General features: G+C 40.0%; 1 protein-coding gene across 8 annotated transcripts in view; it reads left to right on the forward strand.

The window, feature by feature from the left end:
* The window catches only part of megf11 (multiple EGF-like-domains 11), a 70,069-nt gene that overhangs the window by 23,237 nt on the left and 21,948 nt on the right, over nt 1-24,884 (forward strand). For 5 of the 8 annotated variants that reach the window (XM_019272213.2, XM_019272220.2, XM_019272215.2 and 2 more), the window contains exons 6-9: nt 88-108; nt 23,301-23,547; nt 23,709-23,829; nt 24,405-24,541. In XM_019272213.2, the coding sequence (XP_019127758.1) occupies nt 88-108; nt 23,301-23,547; nt 23,709-23,829; nt 24,405-24,541 (526 nt within the window). The remainder of the gene's footprint in view (nt 1-87; nt 109-23,300; nt 23,548-23,708; nt 23,830-24,404; nt 24,542-24,884) is intronic. The other 3 variants (XM_019272216.2, XM_019272217.2, XM_019272219.2) reach the window with 1 other exon arrangement.

Consider the following 24,884-nt stretch of genomic DNA (forward strand, 5'->3'; position numbering starts at 1 on the left):
CCATAAGAATTTACTGAATCCTACAACTGTTTTGCCTCAATGTGCGTCTATCTCAAAGCTGCTTAGCTTTGTATCCTCTCTTCTTAGCAAACACAGCCAATGGAACAGGTAAGTCACAATGAATTCATTTTCATTTGCTGGAAGTGGAAGTGATTTGCTTGATGAATATAGCGGATGGATGGATGGTTGCATCCCCCCCTGTGTCTACCGAGCTCTCTGTTATGGTCTTAATCATGATTAGACTGGTGCCTATGACTTGATCAGTGGAATGATGAATCAATGCCAAGCTGAAACCAACCATTGTGCTGGCCTTTCTATTTACAACTTGGGTTTTCTCACAGCTCCCAGAGCTGGGCTCCAGGAGAGATGGGAAAGTGGAGTTAGGCATATCCACCCTGTAATCAGCTAAATGCTGGAGAATCACTTAGGCCAACCGGGAAAAAAATCTATTTACTCCTTTGTGATATTTATCTCTGCAGAGGCAGAGGCTCTTTTTTTCCAGATAGCTATGACCCAAGCAACATTTTCTTTGTCGACATTTCTGACCCCAAATTCTTAACTTCAACTGTCTGCTCTCTGTAGCATTTAACTTTTATTCCCTATCGCATATTTAGGAATGAGTAATGGGAGCTAAAATCATATCAGCAGTGTTATTGTATAGATCTATGAGTTTTCATTAGCAAGAGAGCCATTTCCTGATTAGCAACTCTGTGTAAATCAGCTGCTCCTGCTGCAGCACGGCCCAGTGGAGGTGGATTCATGGACATAAATGACAAGTCTGAGCTGTTTGCCACTGCTCACTCCTACAGACCGGTTAGGGTCCAATAGGAAGAATGTGAGGTTCAGGGCCCCCAGAGACTCTTGTCCCGCTCTTGGTTGGTTAGGAGTGCAGCCGTGTGTGCCTTGCAGCCTGCAGGTGCTGGGCTAATTCACCTTATTAAAACAGACTTGATGATTGAGACAGAGGCATTATTCATAACTTTAGATTTCCATACCAGGCTTGATTCCAGGCTTTTTCATTTACGAGCTTTCATCTGTAGAAATGAGGAATGCGTGCCAATTTCTAAATTAAATCTGCCCTCTTTTTCCTTCGTGTAAATGGTTCAGCATGTTTTTTTTTTGTCTTTCACTGTAAATTTTACTTTCCCCAGCTCAAATCGGTGATGTTAGCTTCAGTAGTCTTCGTGTAAGTGAATGCAGCATCATAATATGGCTCACATAGGCTGAAAAAGCACAGTTCAAACACAATCAGTGCCGTGGTTTATTTGCTGTTTATTTTACAGGTATTATATTTGAGTTGAGTTATTTGTGCTCACATAAAAGCCAATTCCCTGACATGGTAGCTGGTGAGAGGGCAGAATGAGGTGGTCACATGATGAAGGATGTATGAATGTGATAAAAAGTGTGTCGCCCAGGCTTGGAGATGAAGAGCTGCCGTGGGATGCTGAGCGGCCTAAAGCTGAAGTGACAGCCTTTCAGCCAGTGATCTGGAGCTGGATCAAAGGCTTGGACCTCGTTTCTGGAGCAGCACCCACCAGGAAGCAGTTTTGTATATGGGTCAGGTGGTGAAAATAAAGAGTTGGAGTGTTTGTTGCCAGAAAAGAGAAGGCGATAAGGTGGGAGAGATTCAGTAAGTTGTGTTGGGAGCAGTGGTGAAGGCTGAAGAAAGATACTGCCTGTTTTACACCCGCTGTTGTCCACCTGCTGTAGCCAGAAAACATTTCATCCTCTTCCCTGGCCTGAGGCAGCAATCCCACTGAGACCAGGCCTGCTCTGTGACCTGCCTTGAGTCCTGGGGTGTCTGAGACTCATCTCAAGGGCACAAGGGTAGATGTGGACTACAGATAAAACAAACAAAACAGGATGTTTGCTGTTGACTGTTGTCTGCAAATGCTGTCTTGTTCCACATTTATCACATGTGGATTTGGAGCATTCGGAGCTGAGGTTGTGTTTTCCCAAAAGACTGATGAAAGATTAATTGCTGTTGTTGGTTGGTGCTGTGTGTTGTGTTTGTGGAACATGGTCTGATCACATGTCATGAAATTAGTTTTTACTTTTTCATTTAACAGCTCGGGGCTGAGATGTACATCTTAATGTTTGGGGATTATTTTTCATCAGTTTTTCCTCTGTTGTGCTCGTGTTTTCTGTTGCTTTGACTTCGTCTCTTTTTATATTGAAATGTACTGTGTTTGCCTTCTTGTGCCATTGTGTGTACTTTGTTTGTGCCAGTGGGGTCTTGAGAAAACAACACTATTCTCAGCAGGGTTTTATATCATGTAAATATAAAAAAAAAACGGATGAAAAAATATTAGACTGAATAGAACAGAGACAGCAGCAATTTTAGCAAAGCCAATTCAGATAGATGGAGCTCTGCTTATGGGACTGAACAGTATGTCTTTAGTAATTTTAGTCTACTGAAATATAGTACTAGATTTTTGCAAAAGTAGTGATATTATGGGTTGTAGTTTGCAACAAATATATTATATGTTGCTGTAAAAAGAACAGCACAGTATGAGATGAAATGGAAAATCAAATCTGTGTAGAATATTATGAGTTTATTGAACAAAAACCATATAACATTTTTTCAGAATCTTATGAGTTTCTTGGGTTTGAAGTAGACTTTTTTTTTTCTAAAGTTGCAGAGAAATGACCTAGCCATTTGGCTCCCATGCTTGTGTACTTTTCAGCACTCATGATTAATCCCTTTTGATGAGTCTGTCACCCGGGGTCACTATATGCTACAGTAATAACAGCTTTCAAATAAAGAGAATGATAAAGATAGATGTTGTATGTACAAGGTATATTTAGCTATGACTGCCGTCACTTGTAAAATATTAGGTGCAACGAAGCACTGTCATTGATTTCATGTGCTTCAGTTGGATAATGATATGTTCCCGGTGCTCAGGGAGAAGAAATGTGCATAAATGTGGTGCTTTTAGTGTTTCTTCTTGATGCCTTCTTAAAGTTCGCTTTACCTTGTTGGTGGTGGAAATGTTCACCCACTAGTGCAGAGATTCAAAAAGTCAATGGTACCAAGACAAGTATCTAGAAAGTCCAAGGAGTAGTTTAGCTTTGTTAACCACAAAGCATCCTTTGTGTTCTAAGAGGAAATCTATCACACTTAATAGCCAAATCTAATGCAGTTGGTCAGCCGTGGTCCATGAGGTAACATATTCCTCCCTAATGTATTCAAATGGGAAGGCAGCCACTGCTGCGGCTGCTATACACATGGTTAATTGATGAATGTGGCCTATGAACACTTGCTTATGGGATATTGCACCAGACAGGAGGGCTATATGCTACTTATTTTATGGTAATTGTCAAGATTATTCATTATTAAATCGTTTTGAATCAGTGATTGATTTTTATTAGATATTGACCTCATTGCGTTGAAGTGAGAATTTGGGCTGGGTCATGAAGAGATATTTCCCTTCGCTTTGTTAGCTTATTTCATTGCAGATGACATTGCCCCAACCAGCTTAGGCATCACATTAATGAGTAACCAGACCAAAAACATGCAGTTAAACATCACTTTGGCTTGAAAATCACCCTTGTGAGGACTCCCTCTGGCACCCGTCGACAGTATTTACACATTATTCTCCGAAGTGCATCTGTGCCAGATGGTTCCTCTCCAATCCCACAGCAGCAGGACATTGACATGCATCGCTGTCAAAGAACCAAAAGACTGTGAATTACACTGAACGGGACAGAGATGCACATCAACGCATCACTCCAAATGTCCCTATACTTTTCTCTCAAAACTCTGCCTCTCTTCATTAATCTTACGGATAGAGCATTCAATATTTGTGCATGTTTATATGTGTGTGTGCCTTTTGAATGGCTGCCTCAGTATAAAAGCAACTTTTAGTCACTTTTATTTGAGATGATGGCCTAGTGTCAACAAAAAAAAAACTGGAGATGTCAGATTGGATCTCCACACCACCTTTAAAAAAGAAGTCTAAATCAATTGAATTCCTCATTACACAACCATGTAAGGAAAGACATTTTGGGAGAACTATAAATATTCGAACTATCGTTCTGAAAGGGGTTTCTTGCTGCTCATAACAGTCGATGCCGACTGCCTCATTCATTTTGGTAGATCAAAGCGCCCAGGCAATGGTATTTCTTGCAGGGACCTGAGATGGACCGATCTATAGTGCCTCGTGGAACACTACTCTGTATGTGTGTTTCTGTGTGAGTATATCCATGAAGCCCTCCTGCCTTGACAGAGCTTTGTTTTTGTATAGTACACTGGGCTCCTGGGGAGAATTGCGGCCAGTTTATATACTGCTGAGCATGTGACAGTGTTATTTATTTTCTCCACAGTACAGAGTTCATGCTCATTGAGATATAACCTCTTTCTTGACTCCGTATCGTACCGATGAACCGGAGCCAGTTGTGCCAGTTTTTCTTAACCTAGTTCACACATGTTTATTATCGTAGACAGCCTTCAGACTGAAAATGGTAAATGGACTGTACTGCCTTTCAAGTCTTCTTAAAGGCGCTTTTACACGACATATCTCAGTCACCCATTCATACTCTGATGGCATTGGCTGTCATACAGGGTGCTATCTGCTCATCAGTCAGGAAGCTAATTATTCATACACATTCACACACTGGAGCAGTTGTTAAATTTGGGGGTTAAGTACACTTTGACAAGCAGACTGGAGGAGCCAGGGATTGAACCACTGATCATCTAATGAGTAGACAACCCACTCTAACTGCTGACCCACAGCTGCAACAGCCCTACAAAACAATGTAAGCGGCTGTGTTTGTAGGGATGTATTGTTTAAGGTAATGGTGAGACAATTAAATACAGTTCAGGAGGTCCAGTTTGAGTAACCCGAGTAAAATATCCATGAGTTTAAAGGCTTATTAGGCAGCAAAACTCTGCACAGCAGTTTATAATACTCTGAGACAGGATCTAACAACTGCAGTGCCTGACTCACTGGTCACACTGAAATGAATGAGGAGATTTTTCCTCACTGAACACAGCCTCATGCATGACTAAGTAAAAATGCATCACAAGAACGTATTCTTGAGTAGATATTTGCTATAAAATATTTAAACAAACAATTATAAGATACAGTGGTTATGTGATTCACTGAACAAACTGACAAAGCTAACATTATTAGGAAATGTAGAACGAGTACTGAAGAGTGAAAGGTAATGGAATATGGCTGACTCATCTGACTACTGATCAAAATACTATTTAATGTAAATTGGGAAGATTATATTTGTATCTTCCAAAAAACACAATACACATCGACAAACAACAAACTGCATACTGACTCTGAAACACACATATTTCTCCGTGTTTGAATATACAACAAAGTCTTAACTTAAATGTTTTTTTTTTTACTTTTATTGTATAGTGGCAGCTGAAGTGTGACGGGGAAGTGGGGATAGAGAGGGAGAATGACATGCAGCAAATGGCCACAGGTTGGACTCAAACCCTGGGTTGCTACAGTGAGGACTGAGCCTCTGTTGTGTCTATTTGGCTTTTTTTTAGCCTTATTTGATAGAGGCAAATGAAGATTTCTGATTGACAATTGGTGGCAGTAACATGTAGCAATGTGCCAACAAAGAGAGTGAAGAAGACTGCAGGCTTGTAAATGTGGAAGCAAACAATGTATGATTTAAGATGTTTTAAAAATCAGTTTTGCAAAGGCTTTATGGGAAAAGCAAACCAATTACAATTCTAAGGTTTGTTAGACCCCGAGGTCTAAAAAACACAATAGAATAGCACAATGTGTTTTGGTGATTAACACTGAATATGAACAATGCTTTTGTTTGTTTACAAGGGCTCCACAGGGCACCTTTAAGTTGATCACATTGATCACGACTCCTGAAATAATTGTTACCACTCATGATCCCACAGTCACCTCCTGTCAACACTCACACTAGATTGTTTTTGATTGGACAGGTGTTTTCTAGCAACCGATTTACTAATAACTAAAGTCTTTACTAGCCAAGACATTTATTACATTTTAAAGCAACAGTGGGGAATGTTGTCACTTCCACTGTGTGGCCTGTCTGTTTCTGCACCATGTGACTTTGTGCTGCAGGTCCAATCATTATATTTTACATAGAAAACTGCTGTGGAGAAATTGCTGAAGTCAAAGATCAATGGTGAGGTCAGGAAGGAAGAAAGTGTTCAGGAGCCTCTGATGTCTTATGCTGTATTATTTATTGACGCTTGGCCAAGGAGAATTAGAGACACTCTCAAAGTACTACTACACGACCAGAACTAGTCAAAGAGAATGTCTTTACCAATGGATTGTTATTGTCAGCATATTATAGTCTGGAGACACAGATGTCTGTTTACGCAGATTGGAAAGTCAACGGCAAGCTATCTATTATGTTTAAGAAGGCAGCAACAGGTCTCTTCGCCTCTGGCCACCACAGTGTTCAGATATGGTGGCACCTAGTCAAAGACAAACAATTAATACTGCTGAGGACCTCGAGGCCCACACGTGACCTCATGTTACCTAAGGATAGAAAATTCCATAACAAAAATGTCTTTTGCTTTCACTATGAGGTCAACCGGTTGCTTCGCCTCAAATCTCGGATAGTTAAACTGCTGCAAACTATAGCTGCTGTTAGCTACCGTTAGCTCAGTTTGTAAGCTATGTGTGAGCTCAGAGTGGTGTTTGAACCACGAGCATTTTGGACCACCAGGAAGAAGAAGTTTTTAGGCGTGTGCTAATTCTGACAGGGAGCCTTTGTTGCTGACACCGAGCTGGGCTTCTTGCTGTTGATCTACTAAGTAATATTATCTGGCTGCCGATGCTGATGTCTTGTGTCGTTGCACTTGCTTGATGTTTGGCTGTTACCAAAGTTGTCGACTCGATGGTTTTTGATTGTGGGTAATGTGATCATAACAAATAGATGAGTACAACTGTCCGTAACAATGACAGGGGGGTGATGCACTCACTAAATATAAAAAACGGCAACTTCTAAGTGGTGTTGCTTTAAAGGTGCAAGTTAGGTAAGTTAGAAGGAACTTCACATACACATTTTGTTGGTTTGGGTTGAGCTTTTTGCCTGGTAAACAAAACAAACTGAACTGTGTGTTTGTCACCGCTGTAGCTCTGACAGAGATGTTTCGAGATGTGGCAGCATGCCCCTTAGATCTTTGCCTGCATGTCTGTTTGTGCCTAGTGTGACTTATGTGTGGTGTAAATCACTGTGCTGTGACTTCAACTGACTGATGGCGAGTCCATCGAATGAATTGTGGCACACACGCCGTAGCTGACTGTAGCTTTTTTTTCCCACTGCTGATGACACGCACGCACAGATTTGTGGTGATCATGAATTAAATATTATTCAAATATTCTTACTGATAGCGACCATCTTATGAAGAGGTTTTTGCATTAGTATCATTCATCAACTAGTTGACACACACACATACACATACATACATATCTTTCTAACATTTCTGTACATATAAGCCTCATTGGCCCAGTATGCAGATTGACTTTGCTCTGAAGATTTTTTGTATCATCCCATTAACCAGGATTTATTGTTCCCCAAGAGCTCACCGCTCCATTACCTTTGGGAGAGTGCCTAAAATGTATATGTGTGTATGTGTGTGTGTGTGTGCATGCTTTCTTTCCATGCATATAACCTCTGCACAAAGAGCAGGTGGATATCATGGCATATTGTGGTGATGGTTAGTATGATACAATCATTTTGAATAGTGCAGACACAACATCCAGTCCCCCCGGTCATTATCACAGTGATGCTTATTAGTCAGTAAGAGAGAGACAGAGTGAAGAGCTCCTGGACGACACTACTCAGCTCCGAGAGTCTGCATAGATGGCTTGATTTAATAAGGACATTAAAAAACCTTATCTTCTGTCCTTAAGAGAAGGTCAGTGTGTCTAAAATAGCTGAAATGCTATGATAACAGTTTAGAGAGATAAGATATGTCCTGAATACTAATGTAAAACAAAGGATCATTTCACAGTCTATAAGTCACACTAGATTTTGTGGACCATTGCCGTGTTTATGAAGTTTGTTTCCAAAAATTCAGCTGATTTTTTATTAATCATTGCTTTTGATGACCTTTTTTACACTTCAGTGTGTGGTAGACATCTACCCACATCAATTCCACACACCTGATTTAAGCTGCTGTGGTGTGAAAACGCATCTTGGCTTTGTCTTCTGAAGTCTCTCCAGCAGTGTCAATGAGAAAGATTGTAGAATAGTCAGAATTTGTGTAGGAGAAATATTTTTCTCTTTCTGTTCTAACCTAATAATCTTACAGTCTTGTCCACCAGATTGGATACCACTGATTTAGGCCACTAGTCCTCAACCTTTTTGGCTTGTGATCCCTTAAAACAAACTGTTTGTGTAATATTTGTGACATAAACAGTTGCACGTGTCGACTTGGCCTGTTGTGTTGAGTTTAACCTCTAAAAAATGACCAAAATAGCATAATTTACATTTTCCTGAGAGGAGATTGGGAATAAACCTGAAAAAAAAATATTAATTAAGGTTAGAACTATTCGAGTAACCTCTAGACTAAACTTTAAAGCAACATAATGTAGGAAGTGCCCCAGTGCAATACCGCAGTCGTAAATATCGACAGCTACATCTGCATTGTTAAGATGTCTACATTACTAACAATTAAAAGCGAATGAGTTGACTTTGCTAACAGCTCAGGTACAACAACAAATAAACACAAGACATAGATAATATTATTTAATAGTCCAACAACAAGAAGCCCAACTCGGCGTCTGTCTTTCAGCCTTTTATTTTACAAAGCTCTTGACAACAACTAAAGTTTTATTTTTGGCCTGGCGACCTCTCGCTCGATCACTCTCCGTTTTTCTTCTTAGCTTTCTCCATTGTCCTCTCAGTGTCACCTCTGCAATGCTCTGCCTCTACTGATCCTGGTTGCCCACTCACCCAGGATTAAAAATATCCTCTTTTTGGTGGTCCAAAACGCCTCCAGTACAAACACTAACACTCCCTGGGTGCTTTAAGCTCACAGTCCTAGTGAACTAACTGACCTAGCCCTAACATTAGCTAACAGAAAGTTGATGCACACCAGCTGGAGGACATCAGAGAGAAAAATAGAATTATTTTCTTCATAAAATATGGTCCATTACGGGGAGTGGGAATGGCAAAGGCGCTGTTCATCCAGTTCAGTGTAGCATCAAATGTTGCACAATGTCTCTGTAAAGTTTTGTAAGTATTTAAGTATTTCTCATAGACACCCATGTCACCTCTCACTACCTTGGTTCCATGATAATTTCGGTGAGGATAATAGTTTGACGAGTAATTCTGTTCTTAGGGATCATCACAGTCCTTTGGGTGTTGTGTTGCAGTGTCCTTGGTTTGCTTTGGGAGTGGGAGCATATTAGCAGTCTTTCTCAGATCCTCTGGTGCACCTGCAATCTCCTGATGTTTAACCCTGGACTTCATTGGAGTGTTGCAGTGATTACAGGCCGTCCTGAGGGACATCGATTGTCCTGCTCCTCCTAGGCAAGCCCCACACAATGCTGACGAATGAACTCATGGCCCTGCCAAGTCCAATTAACTGTCAGTGCCGCATCGACGAGCTCCTCCGTTTGTTGAGAGTGAAGAAAAACAAACTTTTAATCAAATTTGCCTCTGGGCCCCAGGGTATTTGGGGTTGTATTTTGCATTCCACTGCTTTCTGCCTTGCCTGCAGTCGTGCCACCCTCTCAGAAGGTTATATTGCATGTTGTTTGTGGGAGATAGTAGAATGGCTGCACCTTAGTTTAATGGCAGCCCTATCTTTTCACTGTCTGTGACTGATGAATCTTCCAGCTGTAGCATCTTAATAATATAAAGTCACAAAAATACTAGGAAGCTAGGTCATCTCATATAAATTGTTTTTGTCTAGATGGGCGTTGTTCTATGTACAAATCACTTCTTTTGTCTGTGAGTCACAGTGTTGTGTATCTTTGGAGTGACTTTACAGTATTTTGTTACCAGAATACGCTTTCTCCCTGATGCTAAACTGCATGTCAGTGTGTGGAGTGTTTATAAGCAACAACTTGGGCTAGCTGATCAATACCAGCCCAGGTTACAATCATGCAGAATAGTTTGTGGGGTTTTTTCCCCCCAAAGCATTAACATCTCCACCAATACCCTCTGCTAATTCTACCAAGGTCGAGATAAACAAGTCTACTCTCCTCTTCTCTGATTAGAGTAATGCAGACATTAAAAGCCCAGAAATTCAATTAAATTTGTGGCTTTTGCCACAGAGGAAAAAGGAAAAGGACAAAACGCAAAGAGACGCTATCGCATAGCTAGAGCGTACTAAATGGAACAAAGAGATGTAGCTTGGGATCTAAACATCGACAAAAGGGCATCTGGATGATAAGGATCAAAGGAAAATTTAGAGGAAATGTAATTATTAGCAGACACAAGGATGTATTCATGAGAATCCAATCTGTGTTGTGCAGAAAACGGGTCCAAAATTAGCTGTAAAGCTGAAAAAAGAGAAAAAAAGAAAACCCACACACAACAAAAACAAGGTCACTGTCAATGAAATTGTCTTTTTACACAAAGCAAAGACGTCATCAGCCAACATGATGTTAACCTATACGAGTTCATCATGTCCTGTAACATGCACTTCATTCAGACCTTTCAATTGAGTTTAGATGGATAAAAGACAGAAAATGCTGACTTACTGGTTCCCGCATCCTCAAAGTGATGACCCCCCCCCCCCTGAGAAATTAAATTTACAAAGAAACTTGACACCATGTGATTCTGTCAGCCTCGCACTTTAAACACTAGCTTGTATTATGATTCTGGGACATGTTTCCTAGGACTCGCTTCCATTCCAGGCGTATACAAACTGTAATATGAATAACAAAATCGCCCTCCGCCACAGAACAAAAAGAGGTTTAAGGTCCATGGATCAATATCACTAGTCCTTGCCTTGACTCTGAAATAAGGTTTTGGATGGAAATTTTTTTTCTTTTCTCTTGTATCTTCTGTTTGTCCTTAAACTAGACAACTTCAGTTTAATCAGAAGTGACCGATGATTAAATCTATTGTTGTGCTTGTTTTAAATATTTTAAACGCTGTTCCGTCACTCACAGTAAACGTCATTGAGGACTGAGATTCAGGATTTATGCCCCATGTTGACAGGCTCCTGTCAGGCCTCCTGCTCTTTCCAGATGGCTCGATTAATTTCTTAGCCGCCGTAACTACAGTATCTCTCTCTCCCTCTCCCTCTCTCTTTCTGTCTTTTTTTGTCACTCTTACACACTCTTTCTCTTTCTCTCTCTCTCTCTCTCTGCACACACACACACACACACACACACACACACAACACTCCCCTAAGTTGCTCTTGTATACTTTTCACTTCACTTTGACTTTGAGAATCGGGGAGAATAATTCATGGGCCTAGTGAGTTTCAGAGACTGAAAGAACAACACTGCTTTCAGAGCCAGCAGTTCATTTGAGATGAACTCCAGGATTTCCTTTCCTTTTTCTCTTTTTGGGAGAAGTCTCTAAAGTGTCCTGCATTATCCTGGAGAGATGATGGTATAAAGGAAAAACCCTTAATCTTCAGTTTTTCTGTGTTAATCAAAGGCTGAGAGATGTTTTCCTGTTTCTCTCCTTTCATACTGTACCATGCTATCTATCCATCTGGTGCCTCTGCTTTTCTTACCTAATTGAGTACTACTCACTGCTGTGGTTTTCAAACTTATATTTTTCACAGGATCCAGTGCTAATTTTGTAGGTTATTAAACACACTACTGTACCACATTCCCCCCATTTTTAGATACATTTCCAGCCAGTAGTTTTGTGAAAGTTAAAAGTACACTTTAAGGTATATTATATATATATTAAATGAGCAGGAGTAAGGCATTTTATTGAACAGATAACTTTTCTCCTATGATATAATGTGTCAGTCTGTTGGCAATACTGCTGGTCAGGCAGGTAGAAACTCCTCAAAAGATTTATGGCTTCATGATGAGCATTTGCATAATGTGAGATCATTAAAAAGCAATTATCCTTGTGTTTGTGTGTGCGTGTGTGTTTCTATATTGTTGGAGGTAATTTGGTAGGTGGATAGGCTCACTGATTGTCCATCTTTAAACTAAATCATGCTTGTGTTCACAGTGAGAGACAGATCCATACACTGTGACATGCAAGACGCATAAAATCATTGGTTTGAGTAAACAACTGACAGCGGCTGTTTGCTTACAAAACACTCCGCCGAGAGAAACTGGTGAAAGGCGCACAAACAGAAAGAAACATAACACCAGCTACATTTGCATTCTTACACCCCCTCTGAGTTGTTCGATAGGTTTTAGTGCACTTTGACTCCAATTTTAATATTTTTTTACTGACTGCATAGCTATGACTTAGGAGTTAGGTACTTTAAATAAAACTGAAATGGACAGCGACAACCTTAAACTTCAAATGGTTGATTTTCTTTTAATGGCTGATCAGCTCATCCTCTCTCTGTAGTTTTTTAAATTTGAAAATATGAATTCCTGAGCTGTGTGTTTTTTTTCAGAGTGTGTGTGTGTGTGTGCATGCTTTCTTTCCATGCATATAACCTCTGCACAAAGAGCAGGTGGATATCACGGCATATTGTGGTGATGGTTAGAGATGGATTTTCACAGTAGATTGTGTTAATGTTCATTACTAGCAAAGAACCAAACACTTTATTTCAAAGTTATATATTCAATTGCTCCACTAAGTGGTTTAAAGTGTTTTTTGTTTTGTTTTGTTTAGTTTTTTAGTTTTTGAGTATTAAGCGCTTTTTTTTTCAAAATTTAAACCAAGATTTGAAACTTTCAAAGTTGCGAAGAGCTTTAAACTGGATAACATTTACCGTAATCTAACAAACTTAGGAGCAGAAGTTTCTCTCATCCCAAATATCTTTGTTCTATTCTAACTTCTTTAAATCTCCTCAATGGCTGTGCTGTTGAATTTGTGTCAGATAGATTTCAGGTTCAAGTTTTCACTTAGAAAACAACAACAACAACAACATCTCAATACTCTCCTGCAGCCCAGCCAACTATTGACTATTTTGAGTCTGTAACAAAGACAAAATAAATCTACAGGTTCTGTTTGCATTGGTAATTATGAGATCAAACAACAGCAATCAATGTGGGCAGCTCACCACATGAGTTAGAAATGGAAAAACTATATGTTTGCAACATACCAAGCATAGTGATAGTTAGCTGTGACTTCAATTACGCTGCATGAGTGAAATTTATGTGGATGTTTTGAAACATGCAGTATAATATAACTGCCATGAACTTAGGCTGACATTAGTTCTCGAAGGATTAAAGCAACATTTTTTAACAGCTACAATCCGAGCCTAAAGAGGATTGAATACTTGGTATTACTAAAGCCTTTAATTATTACTTTAAGGTAGGAAGTCATGGCACATGCTGTAGATCCTATGGACATCCAAGCCTTCATCAGATGTATAATATTTTTGAATGTGGTTGATTAGCATGTAAAAAAAGCTATTTTGCAGATTTTCTGATAATCATTGCTCACATCTGACCTGCAGATCAGAGGGAATCATTGAAATTTAAAATCTTAAATAAATTAAATAATCAACTTATCTTTTTAAAGTGATATTCATGAGCTGGGCTGTACCGACAGTATCTATATTTAACTGCTGTTAAGTGCAGATGGATGGATGGATGGATGGATGGATCCATAGAATGGATTTCTATTAACTTCAGAGGGGGTTATTTATTTAAAGCTTGGAGGAATAAAGCCTTTCTACACATTGGTAGTCTATACCTGCGTTGAGAAGGAGTCGGGGGCAAAGTAGTTTTGGAGTCTGGGTCTAGGTCATGTGTGATTGTGAGAGTTTTAAAGCATGAGGTGACACAATTGGGTAAGCTACGGGTGGGAATACCAATGAGTTTGTTGGCTAAATGAGTTATCTTTAAGAGTTTACTGTAAGCATATGGGGGGAAAAGGGCGCCATGCAGAGGTGGTTTAATAATGCTACAGGAGAAGAAGATGTGACAGACATGTGATTTAATTTTCAGGCAGCTGTGTCTCTGTTGGCAATGCTTGTAAGTGTCCATGGTATGCTTGATTGAAACTGAGGTTGTGTAAGTGTAATGCCAAGGTAACTGAAAGACCACTTCTACCTACGGATGCAGCGTGTAACCAATGTCACTATTAACCGTGATTTAAAATGTCATGGTTTTGTAACTGTAAAGGCTGAGCTGCATGGAGTGCTTTTGTCACCTACAATCAATGAAGTAGTGGTAAGTAAAGAGTTGGGCTTTCAGTGCAGCATAAACCAACAGCAGCAGAGGGGGAAAAGGAGCATTTGTACACCTATAGTGTTGTGAAATAAATTGATGCATTATAGTTTTCAAAATCTAGAATAGTTGCATCCCTCGTTTGATGATGAGACAGGGAGGATGAATGGACCAGTGTTTTATGGTGGGGCTTAAGAGCAGTTCTTTAGTTTTTGAGATGTTAAGGTGGAGAGAGTTATTGTCCCACCATGAAGTGAGAAGTGCTGAAGTGAAATATCGAATGTCAAAAGGCAGAGGAAGAGTCATTATTGTCTGTGATATGGAATGTACTGTGCAGTGTATTACTCTGAGGAGTTTGTCTTGACAGCGGCAGGCTCCATGATAAAATATTGTCTATATAGTGCGACATGTTGCACAAGTGCTATTTTTTTTTTTTTTTTGCTTTTTTGTTTTGTGCATCACCAGAAAAAAAGCTGCTTTTGTAACCTACATTACATTACATTATAACCTACAAATCTATTTACACCCCCTGATAGCAAGTCCTAGATTCACCTACGACTGCTTCTGTCTCCTTTGTCTGGAGAGAAAAAATTTACATGTTCAGTATCACAAGAAACAGTGCTTGCATAGTAATATTTACCTTAAATCATAATGTGTTAATAGATTGTGTTTGAATTTTCTGTTTGTGTTACTGAATAACTGCAGAAGTGACACTATACACAAAGAGGTGCGCTAATTAGTAGCATGTGTTACAGCTTTTTCTGGTTTACCGCCTCATTTATTAAGACCACTTATGTAAATCAAGTCAGACGCAATTCTCTAATTAGGATACCTGAGGCACAACAATAGCCCCCCACACTCAAAATAAAAAAAACACTGCAGGTGAAAGAGTGCACTGAGCTGTTTTACCACTAGCTGGGTACATCAGGGGCCATGAGAGGAAGGATTTCCATGATGCCAAGTTTTATTCATCTCATCTTGATTTGATGCTTTAGTTAATTTCATACATACATATAAGAATAAAAAAGAAATGTACTCATTTTTTTAGAATGGGTCCCTGTAAGTGAATGATATTATTGGATAATCAATTATTGATGCATTAATATGTAAGCAATACTTTTTATTGTTGTAGTGGGTTGAGTTAATTTTAACTGCTTTATATTACGTTTGGTAGTTCTTTCTATAAAAATGTGTCATGTTTATTAACTGATGTTTTTTATATAGAGCATGTGGAGTTAGTGTAAGTAGAGTTACAGTACAAGGTAGCATTAAATAGAAATACACCGTTGCCCATAAAGTTGTATTCAAATATATTTTTTTAACTCTTCTCATGAAATAATTCTGGCAATGTGATTTATTCTTGATAGATAAAGAAGTGTATCTTCCCAAAACTTTTATTGATCAATCTCTTCCAAACATATCACAGAGAAAATTAAACCACAATTAACCTGATGTGTATAAACAAGTATCTAAATGTGAATTTTTGGCACACACAGCTGTATCATCACCAGTGCAAGCTTCATGAAATATTGCCCTGATGATTCTTTGTCTTCCTCGTGATACTGATGGGGTTGCCCCTATTGGCATTATATGCGCGTACATCAGTCTCCACCCTGTGACCACACCCCTTCACATCGACTCCTGTTGCCCCATGGCACATCCGACTTCACCCTAATTAGAATTAATAATTGAAAATAGGAAATCAATGTGTGCAAATTAAGTGTGGTAACAGTTGTTTTATTGGGTTGACATTGTTTTTCGAGCAGCTACGTCGTTGCCCGTGACTGATCTACTTCTGCGTGTTATGTCTGTGACACAGACCAATTGTGGCTTTATTTGTACTCTGGTCACTGTGTATTGGTGTGTGCTGTAGATAAACGTCCACTTCTGCTCTGCTTTTTTTTGTTGTTGTTGTTGTCTTGTGGCAAGAGAGCAAACAGAGAGTCTTGTTTTCTGCAGGACAGGGTGAAGGGTAAATTATTAATTGGAAGGAGCACTGGGCTGTGTAACAATTTGCTGATCCAGAGGCTTTCATGAGCCACGTCAGGTTCTGTTGAACAAGTGACTGGTTTACTGCACTGAGGTGAAAGCATATCTCACAGGCTGCTTGCATTACTGCTCAGCACAACCTGTTTTATTAGAAAGAGGGCGCCGCTCATTTCAGTCGTATTACTCTCAAGTGCTTGTTTAGAATAAAGTGTGTGATGACCTGGCCTTGTCTGTCTTGATCAACCACAGGCCTGGTTAACCCAGTTAGAACTGCACTGCAGACGAGCTGGCTGGCACCTGCGGGGCTCGTATTGATCCAGGTTCACATCCTGAATAGAACTTGAACAAATGATCAGATCCTCTAGAGGATAAACAACCCAGGTAGTCGTTTTAATCAGTAATGCATAGCCCTAAAAGAATTAAGTTATTCACTCATTAGTTTTGTGGTTGCAAATAGGCAACAGTCAGATCTTGTTACTTCTTATCCAACTGCAGGGTGGTATCACGAGGGAGCAAATGGTGCATTGTAGTGAACTGTCCAAGAAGCAAACTCGGAGAGTCTCTGCTTTGTGTTGTGTTTTGTTGTTGTGTTGTGGGCTTGGTCTTCTGCTGCTCTTTGCCCCAGGGGAATGTGAACACACAAGGGCTCGGCTAAGATGAATTAGGGCAGGACAAACGACACGCCCAACAGCACAAGCTGCAGCACGCTGTTATTCCAATTCAGCAGAACTGCCCCCATGACTATTGGCAGTTTCTTCTGTATATTTAGAAATTCATTTGTCAAGCTCAAAGGGATGTATCTAAACTGTTTACTTGTCGTGTCTGGGTTTTTCTGAGGTCTAATAAATAACAGTGTAATAGGTGTCAGCAGAACATGGAGGGGACAGTGGTGTCTTGTAGATTATTGGCAGCTTTTACAGCCGCAAGTTTAACAAAGCTGAGAGACATTTATCACTCAATGCAAATTTACCACTTTACACAACAATCATCACTTTCCCTCTAGACCCTGGTAGCAAGTCCTATCTGCTTTTCACTCTATTAGTCGGCGTCATCGAGTCACGGAGCAGAGATGAATAGCCGAATGTTGAGTCGGGCTTTTATTGAATAACTCCTATTACAAATAGCTTATATTGACTGAAGAGCTGAATATAACACATTTTAGTGTCAGCTAAATTGTAGGCAGAATTGTTTCATTGTTCCTTAAAAAAATACTTATTTTAACATTAAAAAAATCTTTAAAGAAAGCCTGTCTCTTTATGACATTTTGAAATAGTGAATTGCCCGAGATTAATTCCAGTCATGGAGTGTAATTTGAAAATTCATCTGTCAATGTAAAAAAAAAAAAAAAAAAAAAAAGAGAAAGAGAGAGAGAGAAAAAAGAAATATAACAAAGCCAGTGGTACAAAGCGAGAATCAGACAATATGAAACTCAGAGGTGCACTCTTTTCATGAGGCAACTAAGGAGAATCGTCAAGACAATGAGTCACGCTGCTTTACTTTGCCACAAGCTCTGCTAAAGAGTAAGCAAGGAGTAAATTCTCTCAGGAGGCAGAGCCAGAGTTAAGTTCTTCCTCAAGTGTCAACAGTGTGCGTTAATAATAGTTATGCGACAGTGATTGACTCTGGCAGTGGGGAGTGAAGTCAGGCTGTGTGCCAAATATTCCAATAGCAATGATGTAGTTTTCCCAGGTGGAGTTGGCAAAGAAACAAGCGACTGTCTGCACCAACCACCTCGAGTGGCTAGCTTTTTCAAAAGTCCAGCTGTGATTCAAATTGAATGTTGCATCCAGCTGAATAAATGAAGTATAACACTCTGATGCCGTTTGAATGGTGAGAGACATTCTGCTGTTTAAGCTTGACTCAGGCACTCATTTGGAGTTTAGCTTTGAGGAGCTTTCTGTGGCACAGACTCCTCCTCATAGGAGAATAAACATTTTGCTGAAGAGGCCAAGTTCAGGAGAACTTCTAAATGAAGTCAGCTGCTGAAAGCTGTTTGGTTTTTAATCCGGTTGCAGCCAGCACATGATCATGCAGACTCATGAGCACACTTCAAAAGCTTAGCACCACCAAGATGGCTCACTCTGCCCATTCTTTGGACATCACCTTCAGAAGTTTACTATCTGCCGGTACCCCACAACGTGATCCGTTTTGTTCCAGCCAAGGGGATTATACCAAGCATCTTGGGATTGGACCTTCCCCCGTGTGTGAGGTTATCCACATTTCAACTGTTATGCATTATGAGCTCTGAGAGTCCGAGCTGGTTAGTATATGTGTCCTCTTGTTGGGCTCACTGACCCAGGCCACACCAGTTAATGGGCTGGATTGCAGCTTCTCTAGTTTCAGACATGTGTGGGATTCACTGCCTACGCTCCACAACCCACAGGGGGTCTTCATCACCTCAGACAATTTAGCCGCACTCTCTAGAAGCTGAAGCTTTCATGCTACATGCTACTTTCTTCTGCTGTTTCTCTCTGTTTTTGCCTGCAGCTCATCATGAACTCTGACTCCTTAATCACAGTTAAATGCTGTCAGAGCCGGGAAGTGAGAGACTACTGGGTAAAGTTGGAGAACCTCTGTGTAGGAGAGAGACAGCGAGATAATGGGCTTTGCTCTCAATGTGCTGAGGCCTCTAACTGCAAGCTAAAGAAGGTTTAAAACTTCAAATGGTAACATTTGTTGAGCTCCTAAGCAGCAAAAAAAGTCTGAAAATTAAGCGCTGGATAGGTTTTGGTTGAGTTCAGTTTTTCTCTGCTGCTCTGGGTATATTTTTTTTTACTGACTTCATATTTTGAGTTATACATGTAGGAATAAAAAAAGGCAATTTGTATTAAAGTGGTCAAGGTATGAAGCTGAAACACAGAGGTGATGATGCCTCCAGTTGTATAGGCAGTGCCTGTTTTTGTACTCTGCTGAGGGCACACTGTTGAGCAGAGGGAGCTCTGATGAGTGCTTATAGAGTGCTAAACCAAGTTGCAGCTGAACTGCTCATCCATTACCCCGACCGCCTGCACACACCTCAGGTTTAATGTGCCAGGGTCGTTTGCGTGGCAGCAACTCAACCTTCAGGGAACTCATTCATGCCAGACTGGAGGCCAGCAGCAGATTAGATCAAATCAATGTGAGCCCTGTAATGTGGCCTCTAGTCTGTCTGACTGCAAAACTAATACTGCACTAGCCCAGTGTTTCAAGACCCCCTTCAGGGCAGACCTGTCTGCATCAGGGAAGGGCTGATCATCTTCCTGCTGTGTACCTAGAAAAACAGGCTTCAGTGCCGACCATGAAACAGAGTTCATTAAGATCCCACTTGGGCTGATCACATCTCTGGCAAAGCGAGCATACAGGGAGGGGGGTGGGGGTATAGTGTCTTTATATTTACAACTGAATCTGTGATGATGTGAGAATCAATAGTAGAATATTCACCGTCCTGGCTGCTGTGCTGGCCTGGATCTCAAGCTGGGCTTTTACGTGAGGCAATACAGCTGCTGCTGCTGCTGCTGCTGCTGCTGCTGCAGCTGCTGAAGAGACATAAGGCCGCACCAATCACTTAAATCACCACTAGAACCTCGAAAGAACAATTTCCCTGGTGAGAGTGTAGGCTGCCTACTTCACCAGCTCAGTGCCGATTGTTCTTCACATAAAAGCTGATTGTTCATTTAACCTTGAAGATCAACTCTTTGCTCGCAGTTTATGAGACATATTGAGTTTTTCTAAACAAAGACATCCCCTGAGGAATATATGGGAATTACTTGTTTTACATCATTCCCTGAGGTGCCACTTAGTAATGTCACTGAGCTATTTACATTAACCCATGTAAAGCACCTGGGTATATCTTAAGCAATTTTCTTGAGCGCCACTATCAGAATAGAGGTTGGAAGACTAATTTTGCTGTTGCACTGTTGGAGGATGACACCTCTGTCTCATTGTGATGTTTCCATTGAATCTTTCTGCACCATTACTCCAAGTTTAATAATATTAGTCAGGGAAAAATACCTTTCGAAAAGTTAAAGAAGTAAGCATTTATCAGAGATGCAGCAGTCTGATAGTTTCACTTCCAGCAGTACCTTAAGATTTTTTTTTCTTCCACTGGCTATTTTGACAGCTGACTACTGAATTTGCACATGAAAAAGGTGTTAAAAGACATACAAGGAGCAAAGTGTTATATTCTATAAAACTTGGAGGTGTGAACAGCTTGCGTCCCTTTTTGCTGCGTATCATTTAAGACCTTTCTGTATAATGGCTCTGGTATATCTCAACATCACAAATACTTAGTCTGGTACGGTATACATCTTCATTTCATAATGTCAGAATAAAATTATGCACCTGTTTGATCATTTCATATTACTTGTTGCAGTTTTAGTCACCGTACTATAAAAGAATTTGAGATAAAACACGTGAAACCTGCATAAATATTATTAATATTACTGACTCTATTAACTCAAGGTGTGTAATGTGAATAAGGCTGTTTGTAGTACTTTAGCACTTCACCCAAATCTAAAGAGCCTGTTGGGCTGTTGAAGTGTATTGCTTTGCCTGAATTCAAAACAATTGACGTCTAAGTGAAAATATGGAATTTGTAAATTTTTCAATGAACAGAAAATTATGCCAAACATTCACTGCTTCTAGCCTTTCAAATGTGCAAAACCTGTCACATTTCTTTGCCTTCTTTGTTGGGTAAAAGGTTCTAGGAAGTTGTGATGGGACTTTCTTTTTTCTTTTTCTTTTTTTTCCACTGTTTTCTGACAAAATTCCTCTCTCGTCTTCACCTCATCCAAAACTCTGCTTCCAGGATTTTCACTGAAACGTAAAAAATGTTCAAATCACGTTGATTCTGGATTCCTCAGCGCGCATTTAGACAGGATCAGGGATTGCACCAACTCGTAGCCGGGTTGTCCGGTGGTGGAAATAACTTTTTATTTCTCTGATTAACAGCTTTATCAAGGCCGACACTTGCTCACTGGTATTGTTACCCTATGTCTCTCTACCAAAGCTCTCTCTTTATCTCTCAAACCATTGGACACAAATCAAATTAAACTTCTTCTTGTCATTATCTTGCGGCGTAAATTGCGAGTCGGACTCAGATTCAGAAGCTGGTACATGAAATAAACAGAACACACACACACACAGGTGGACTATCAGAGTTTATTCATCAGATTATCAGATATTCAGGCTGTCTGTGGAGGTTTGACCGATCTGTGTCTGATTGGCTGACGTGGGGCTCCGTTTTTCCCAGAGTTGGATCTGGCTCATCTTCTCTCCCGCACACTAGTGCAGTTTTTGCGGCAACCCCTGTGTTGCAGACTGCCGGTGTGGAAACGCATGACCACCACTGAAATGAACTGAGAGAACTCATCAGCCTGATCCTGTCTGAAGCCCCACTTATACTGGCTATACCGGTTGCCTACAGAGTTAATTTTAAGATTTTATTGATTACTCATAAAGCCATGAAAGGCCTTTCCCAAGTTATTTAGCTGATCTTTTAGTGTCTTATGTCTCGCTCTATATTTACAGAAAGGTAATAGTTGCAGTCAGGGCTCCTAGACTGTTGAATGACCCGCCTGAGGAGATCAGGGCTGCAAACTGTGTGTCACACTTTTAAAAACACACTTTTAGTTGATGTATTTATGTTTTATGTTACATTTTAGCTGTCAACTTCACGAAAGACCCAAATAGTTTGTTAAGACCAAAACAGAACTAAAAGGAGAGTGAAAATTTAGCGTTCGATAAGAAACAACAAACAACAAATTATTTTTTATAATGTTTTTTTTATATACCTGTTCAACATATATAGTAACAAGAGTTAATTAAGCAATTTGTCTGTAAAGCATCTGTAATGTTTCTCAGCTCTCTGTATTTTTCAGCTAAGAGTTTTTTAGTCATTTGGTTACAGTTTGATGAATGTTTTGAAAAGCTCATATTGACAGGAGATATGAATGTTGTTCTGCTGTGTCGCCGGCTTTATATCTGTCTTACAGAAGCTTTGCGGTGTTCCTGGGGTGTGAAACAGAGGCTCAGTGGTCACACACACACACACACAGTCTCATTTTGATTTCTGCCTCATGTCCTTTCTGTGTGGGGCTTGCATGTTCTTCCTGTGTTTGAGTTTCCATTTCTCTGAATGTGTGTGAGTGATTTCTTTTTTTTTTGACAATGTTACCTCTATGATGGATAGCAGCCTGTGGAGGCTGTTCCTCTGCTTTTTGCTTAGGACATGCTTGGATAAACTGCAGCCTATGATCCAGAGCAGGTGTGAAGACAGTGAAAGAATTTAAAAGATAAGACTGGTGATATTCTATATTTTTTTATTATTTAAAAAAGAAAAAGAAAAACTAACACAAAAAGAATATAACCAACAATTTGTTAGTCCATCCCTCAATATTTTTTGACTTCTTTAATTTGTCTGTTTACTCATACTGAACATATAAAACTAGTCATGCTCTTTAATTCTTTTTTTAATGACTACATCATTTCATACATCTAAAAGAACTTACTGTTAGCAAATGGGCAATTTTAATACATTTGTTTGTGAGCTAGTGAATTTTTAGCTACAACATCACAGTGCACTGCATGTGGGGTTGACTCAAAATAAACTAGAGTGCCCATGTTCTTGGTAATGAAGAAACATGTTACCAAGTGCAACAATGTGACTCATTGATGTGCTTTTAATTGTTTTTGGACAACAACGGAGGTCTGTGTCACAGAGGTATAGATATATCAGGCTTTGGCTGCACATTTGTTGGTTTTTATCTGATTTTCTGGGATTTGTTGACACTAAAAAGAAAAAGAATATCATGAGACTTATACTTTAAGCTAAAAAAAACACATTGACTTTAGAAACTATGATATTTAATAGGCATAAGCAGCAAATTAATGCCAAGATAATCAAGCTTATGAATCACTGTCACAAAGTTTTCACAGTGCTAATTAATTAGTTGTGAGGATTAATTACCAGAAATGTTCACCCTTTATGAAGAACTGTTACCTATATTACAGTCATTTTAATACTAATTTGCTTTATTTGACACATGATTTCAGGTTCTGGACTGATGCCGTCTCTTTCTGTGTCTGCAGGCTGTGAGAGTGACTACTGGGGACCTCATTGCAGTAATCGGTGTCAGTGCCAAAATGGGGCGAAGTGTAACCCCATTACAGGTGCCTGTGTCTGCACCGATGGGTTCCAGGGATGGCGTTGTGAGGAGCCCTGTGAACATGGTTACTATGGCAAGGCATGCCAACTCTCCTGCCAGTGTCTCAATGGTGCCACCTGCAACTACGAGACAGGAGAGTGCATCTGTGCACCAGGGTACTCAGGGGCTTTGTAAGTACCAGAATCATATTTATTCCTTTGGAACTCTCTCTTTGGTGTCTATGAAAATGTTTGCCGTTTTGTCAGTGTGTTCTTTGTTGCTGCAGAGAACTGCAGGCAAACACAAGTTATGTGTCTTAGTCATTTGACTCTTGACTTGTGTGTGGTGACAGCTGTGGAGAGCGTTGCCCCTCTGGCAGTCACGGACCCCATTGTGAGCAGCGATGTCCCTGTCAGAATGGAGGCACATGCCACCACATCACTGGAGATTGTTCCTGCCCTACTGGGTGGACGGTAGGTCACACAAGTAAAGGTGTGAAGGCAGTGAAAAAACAAAGGAGATGAGGGATGGATAAAACAAAAACGTTTATATCTCTAATGTAGTCTTTACGTGCGGCAGAGACTGATATGTTGAGAAACTTAATCAATCCGCCGTGTTCAATTATAAATGAGATTGTGGGATTTTCTACTCCCTACAGTTCCTTTTGGGGATTTGGTGCATGATTTCTCAAACCCCTTTAAGTAGGTGCAAGTGAGCATAGCCACCCACAGCCAATATATAAAGTGGGAACTTATGGACTTCTCCGTGTCCTGGTGTTTTAAGGCAGTGTTCCTGGTTTGGGAATGGGGAACTTTGTTGCATCTTATCTTCCTCACATGTCTGTCAAACTACTGAATAAAAGAAATAAAGCAAAAATAAATAGATCCTATGCTTTTAAAAGTGCTGTCTATTCCTACCATTTTATGGAGCTCAGTAATTAGTAACATCAATAAAATTATTGTCTAATCGTCTCGGGTATTTAAGTCCTGGCAAGCTATAGTTGTGATCGATGTATCTCATATGGTTGTATGTTGGCTGTCTTTCAAAGGGTTCAGTTTGTGCCCAGCCATGCCCTCTTGGCAAGTACGGCATCAATTGCAGCAAGGACTGTTCCTGTCGTAATGGTGGACTGTGCGACCACATCACAGGGCAGTGCCAGTGTGCAGCTGGCTTCAGTGGACGCAGGTAAGCAGCAGACAGACTGCTTAATTATTATGCGCAAAATCCTTTTTGTAAAGTCCTCTGTTCAAACTTTTGTACTCCTGCTTTGAAAATAGGTCAGACAATGACATGACTTATTGATATTAGTATTTCATACAAAGGGATGGTGTCACCCTGACAGTTAGACAGTAAAAAGGCACTCATTGACCTATTCTCTTTGTTAACATACAAATCAAGCACAAACCTGGCTGTTCTTTTAGAAGAGATGTTAGAAAATGTTCATACTCAAGAGAAATAACCATTTCTAAACGCCCCTTAGTCCACTTGACGGTGAATTTGAAGCTTTTAATAGGGGTGTTTATGTTTA

Source organism: Larimichthys crocea, chromosome XXI, assembly GCF_000972845.2.
Source record: "Larimichthys crocea isolate SSNF chromosome XXI, L_crocea_2.0, whole genome shotgun sequence".
NCBI classification, from domain to species: Eukaryota; Metazoa; Chordata; class Actinopteri; family Sciaenidae; genus Larimichthys; species Larimichthys crocea.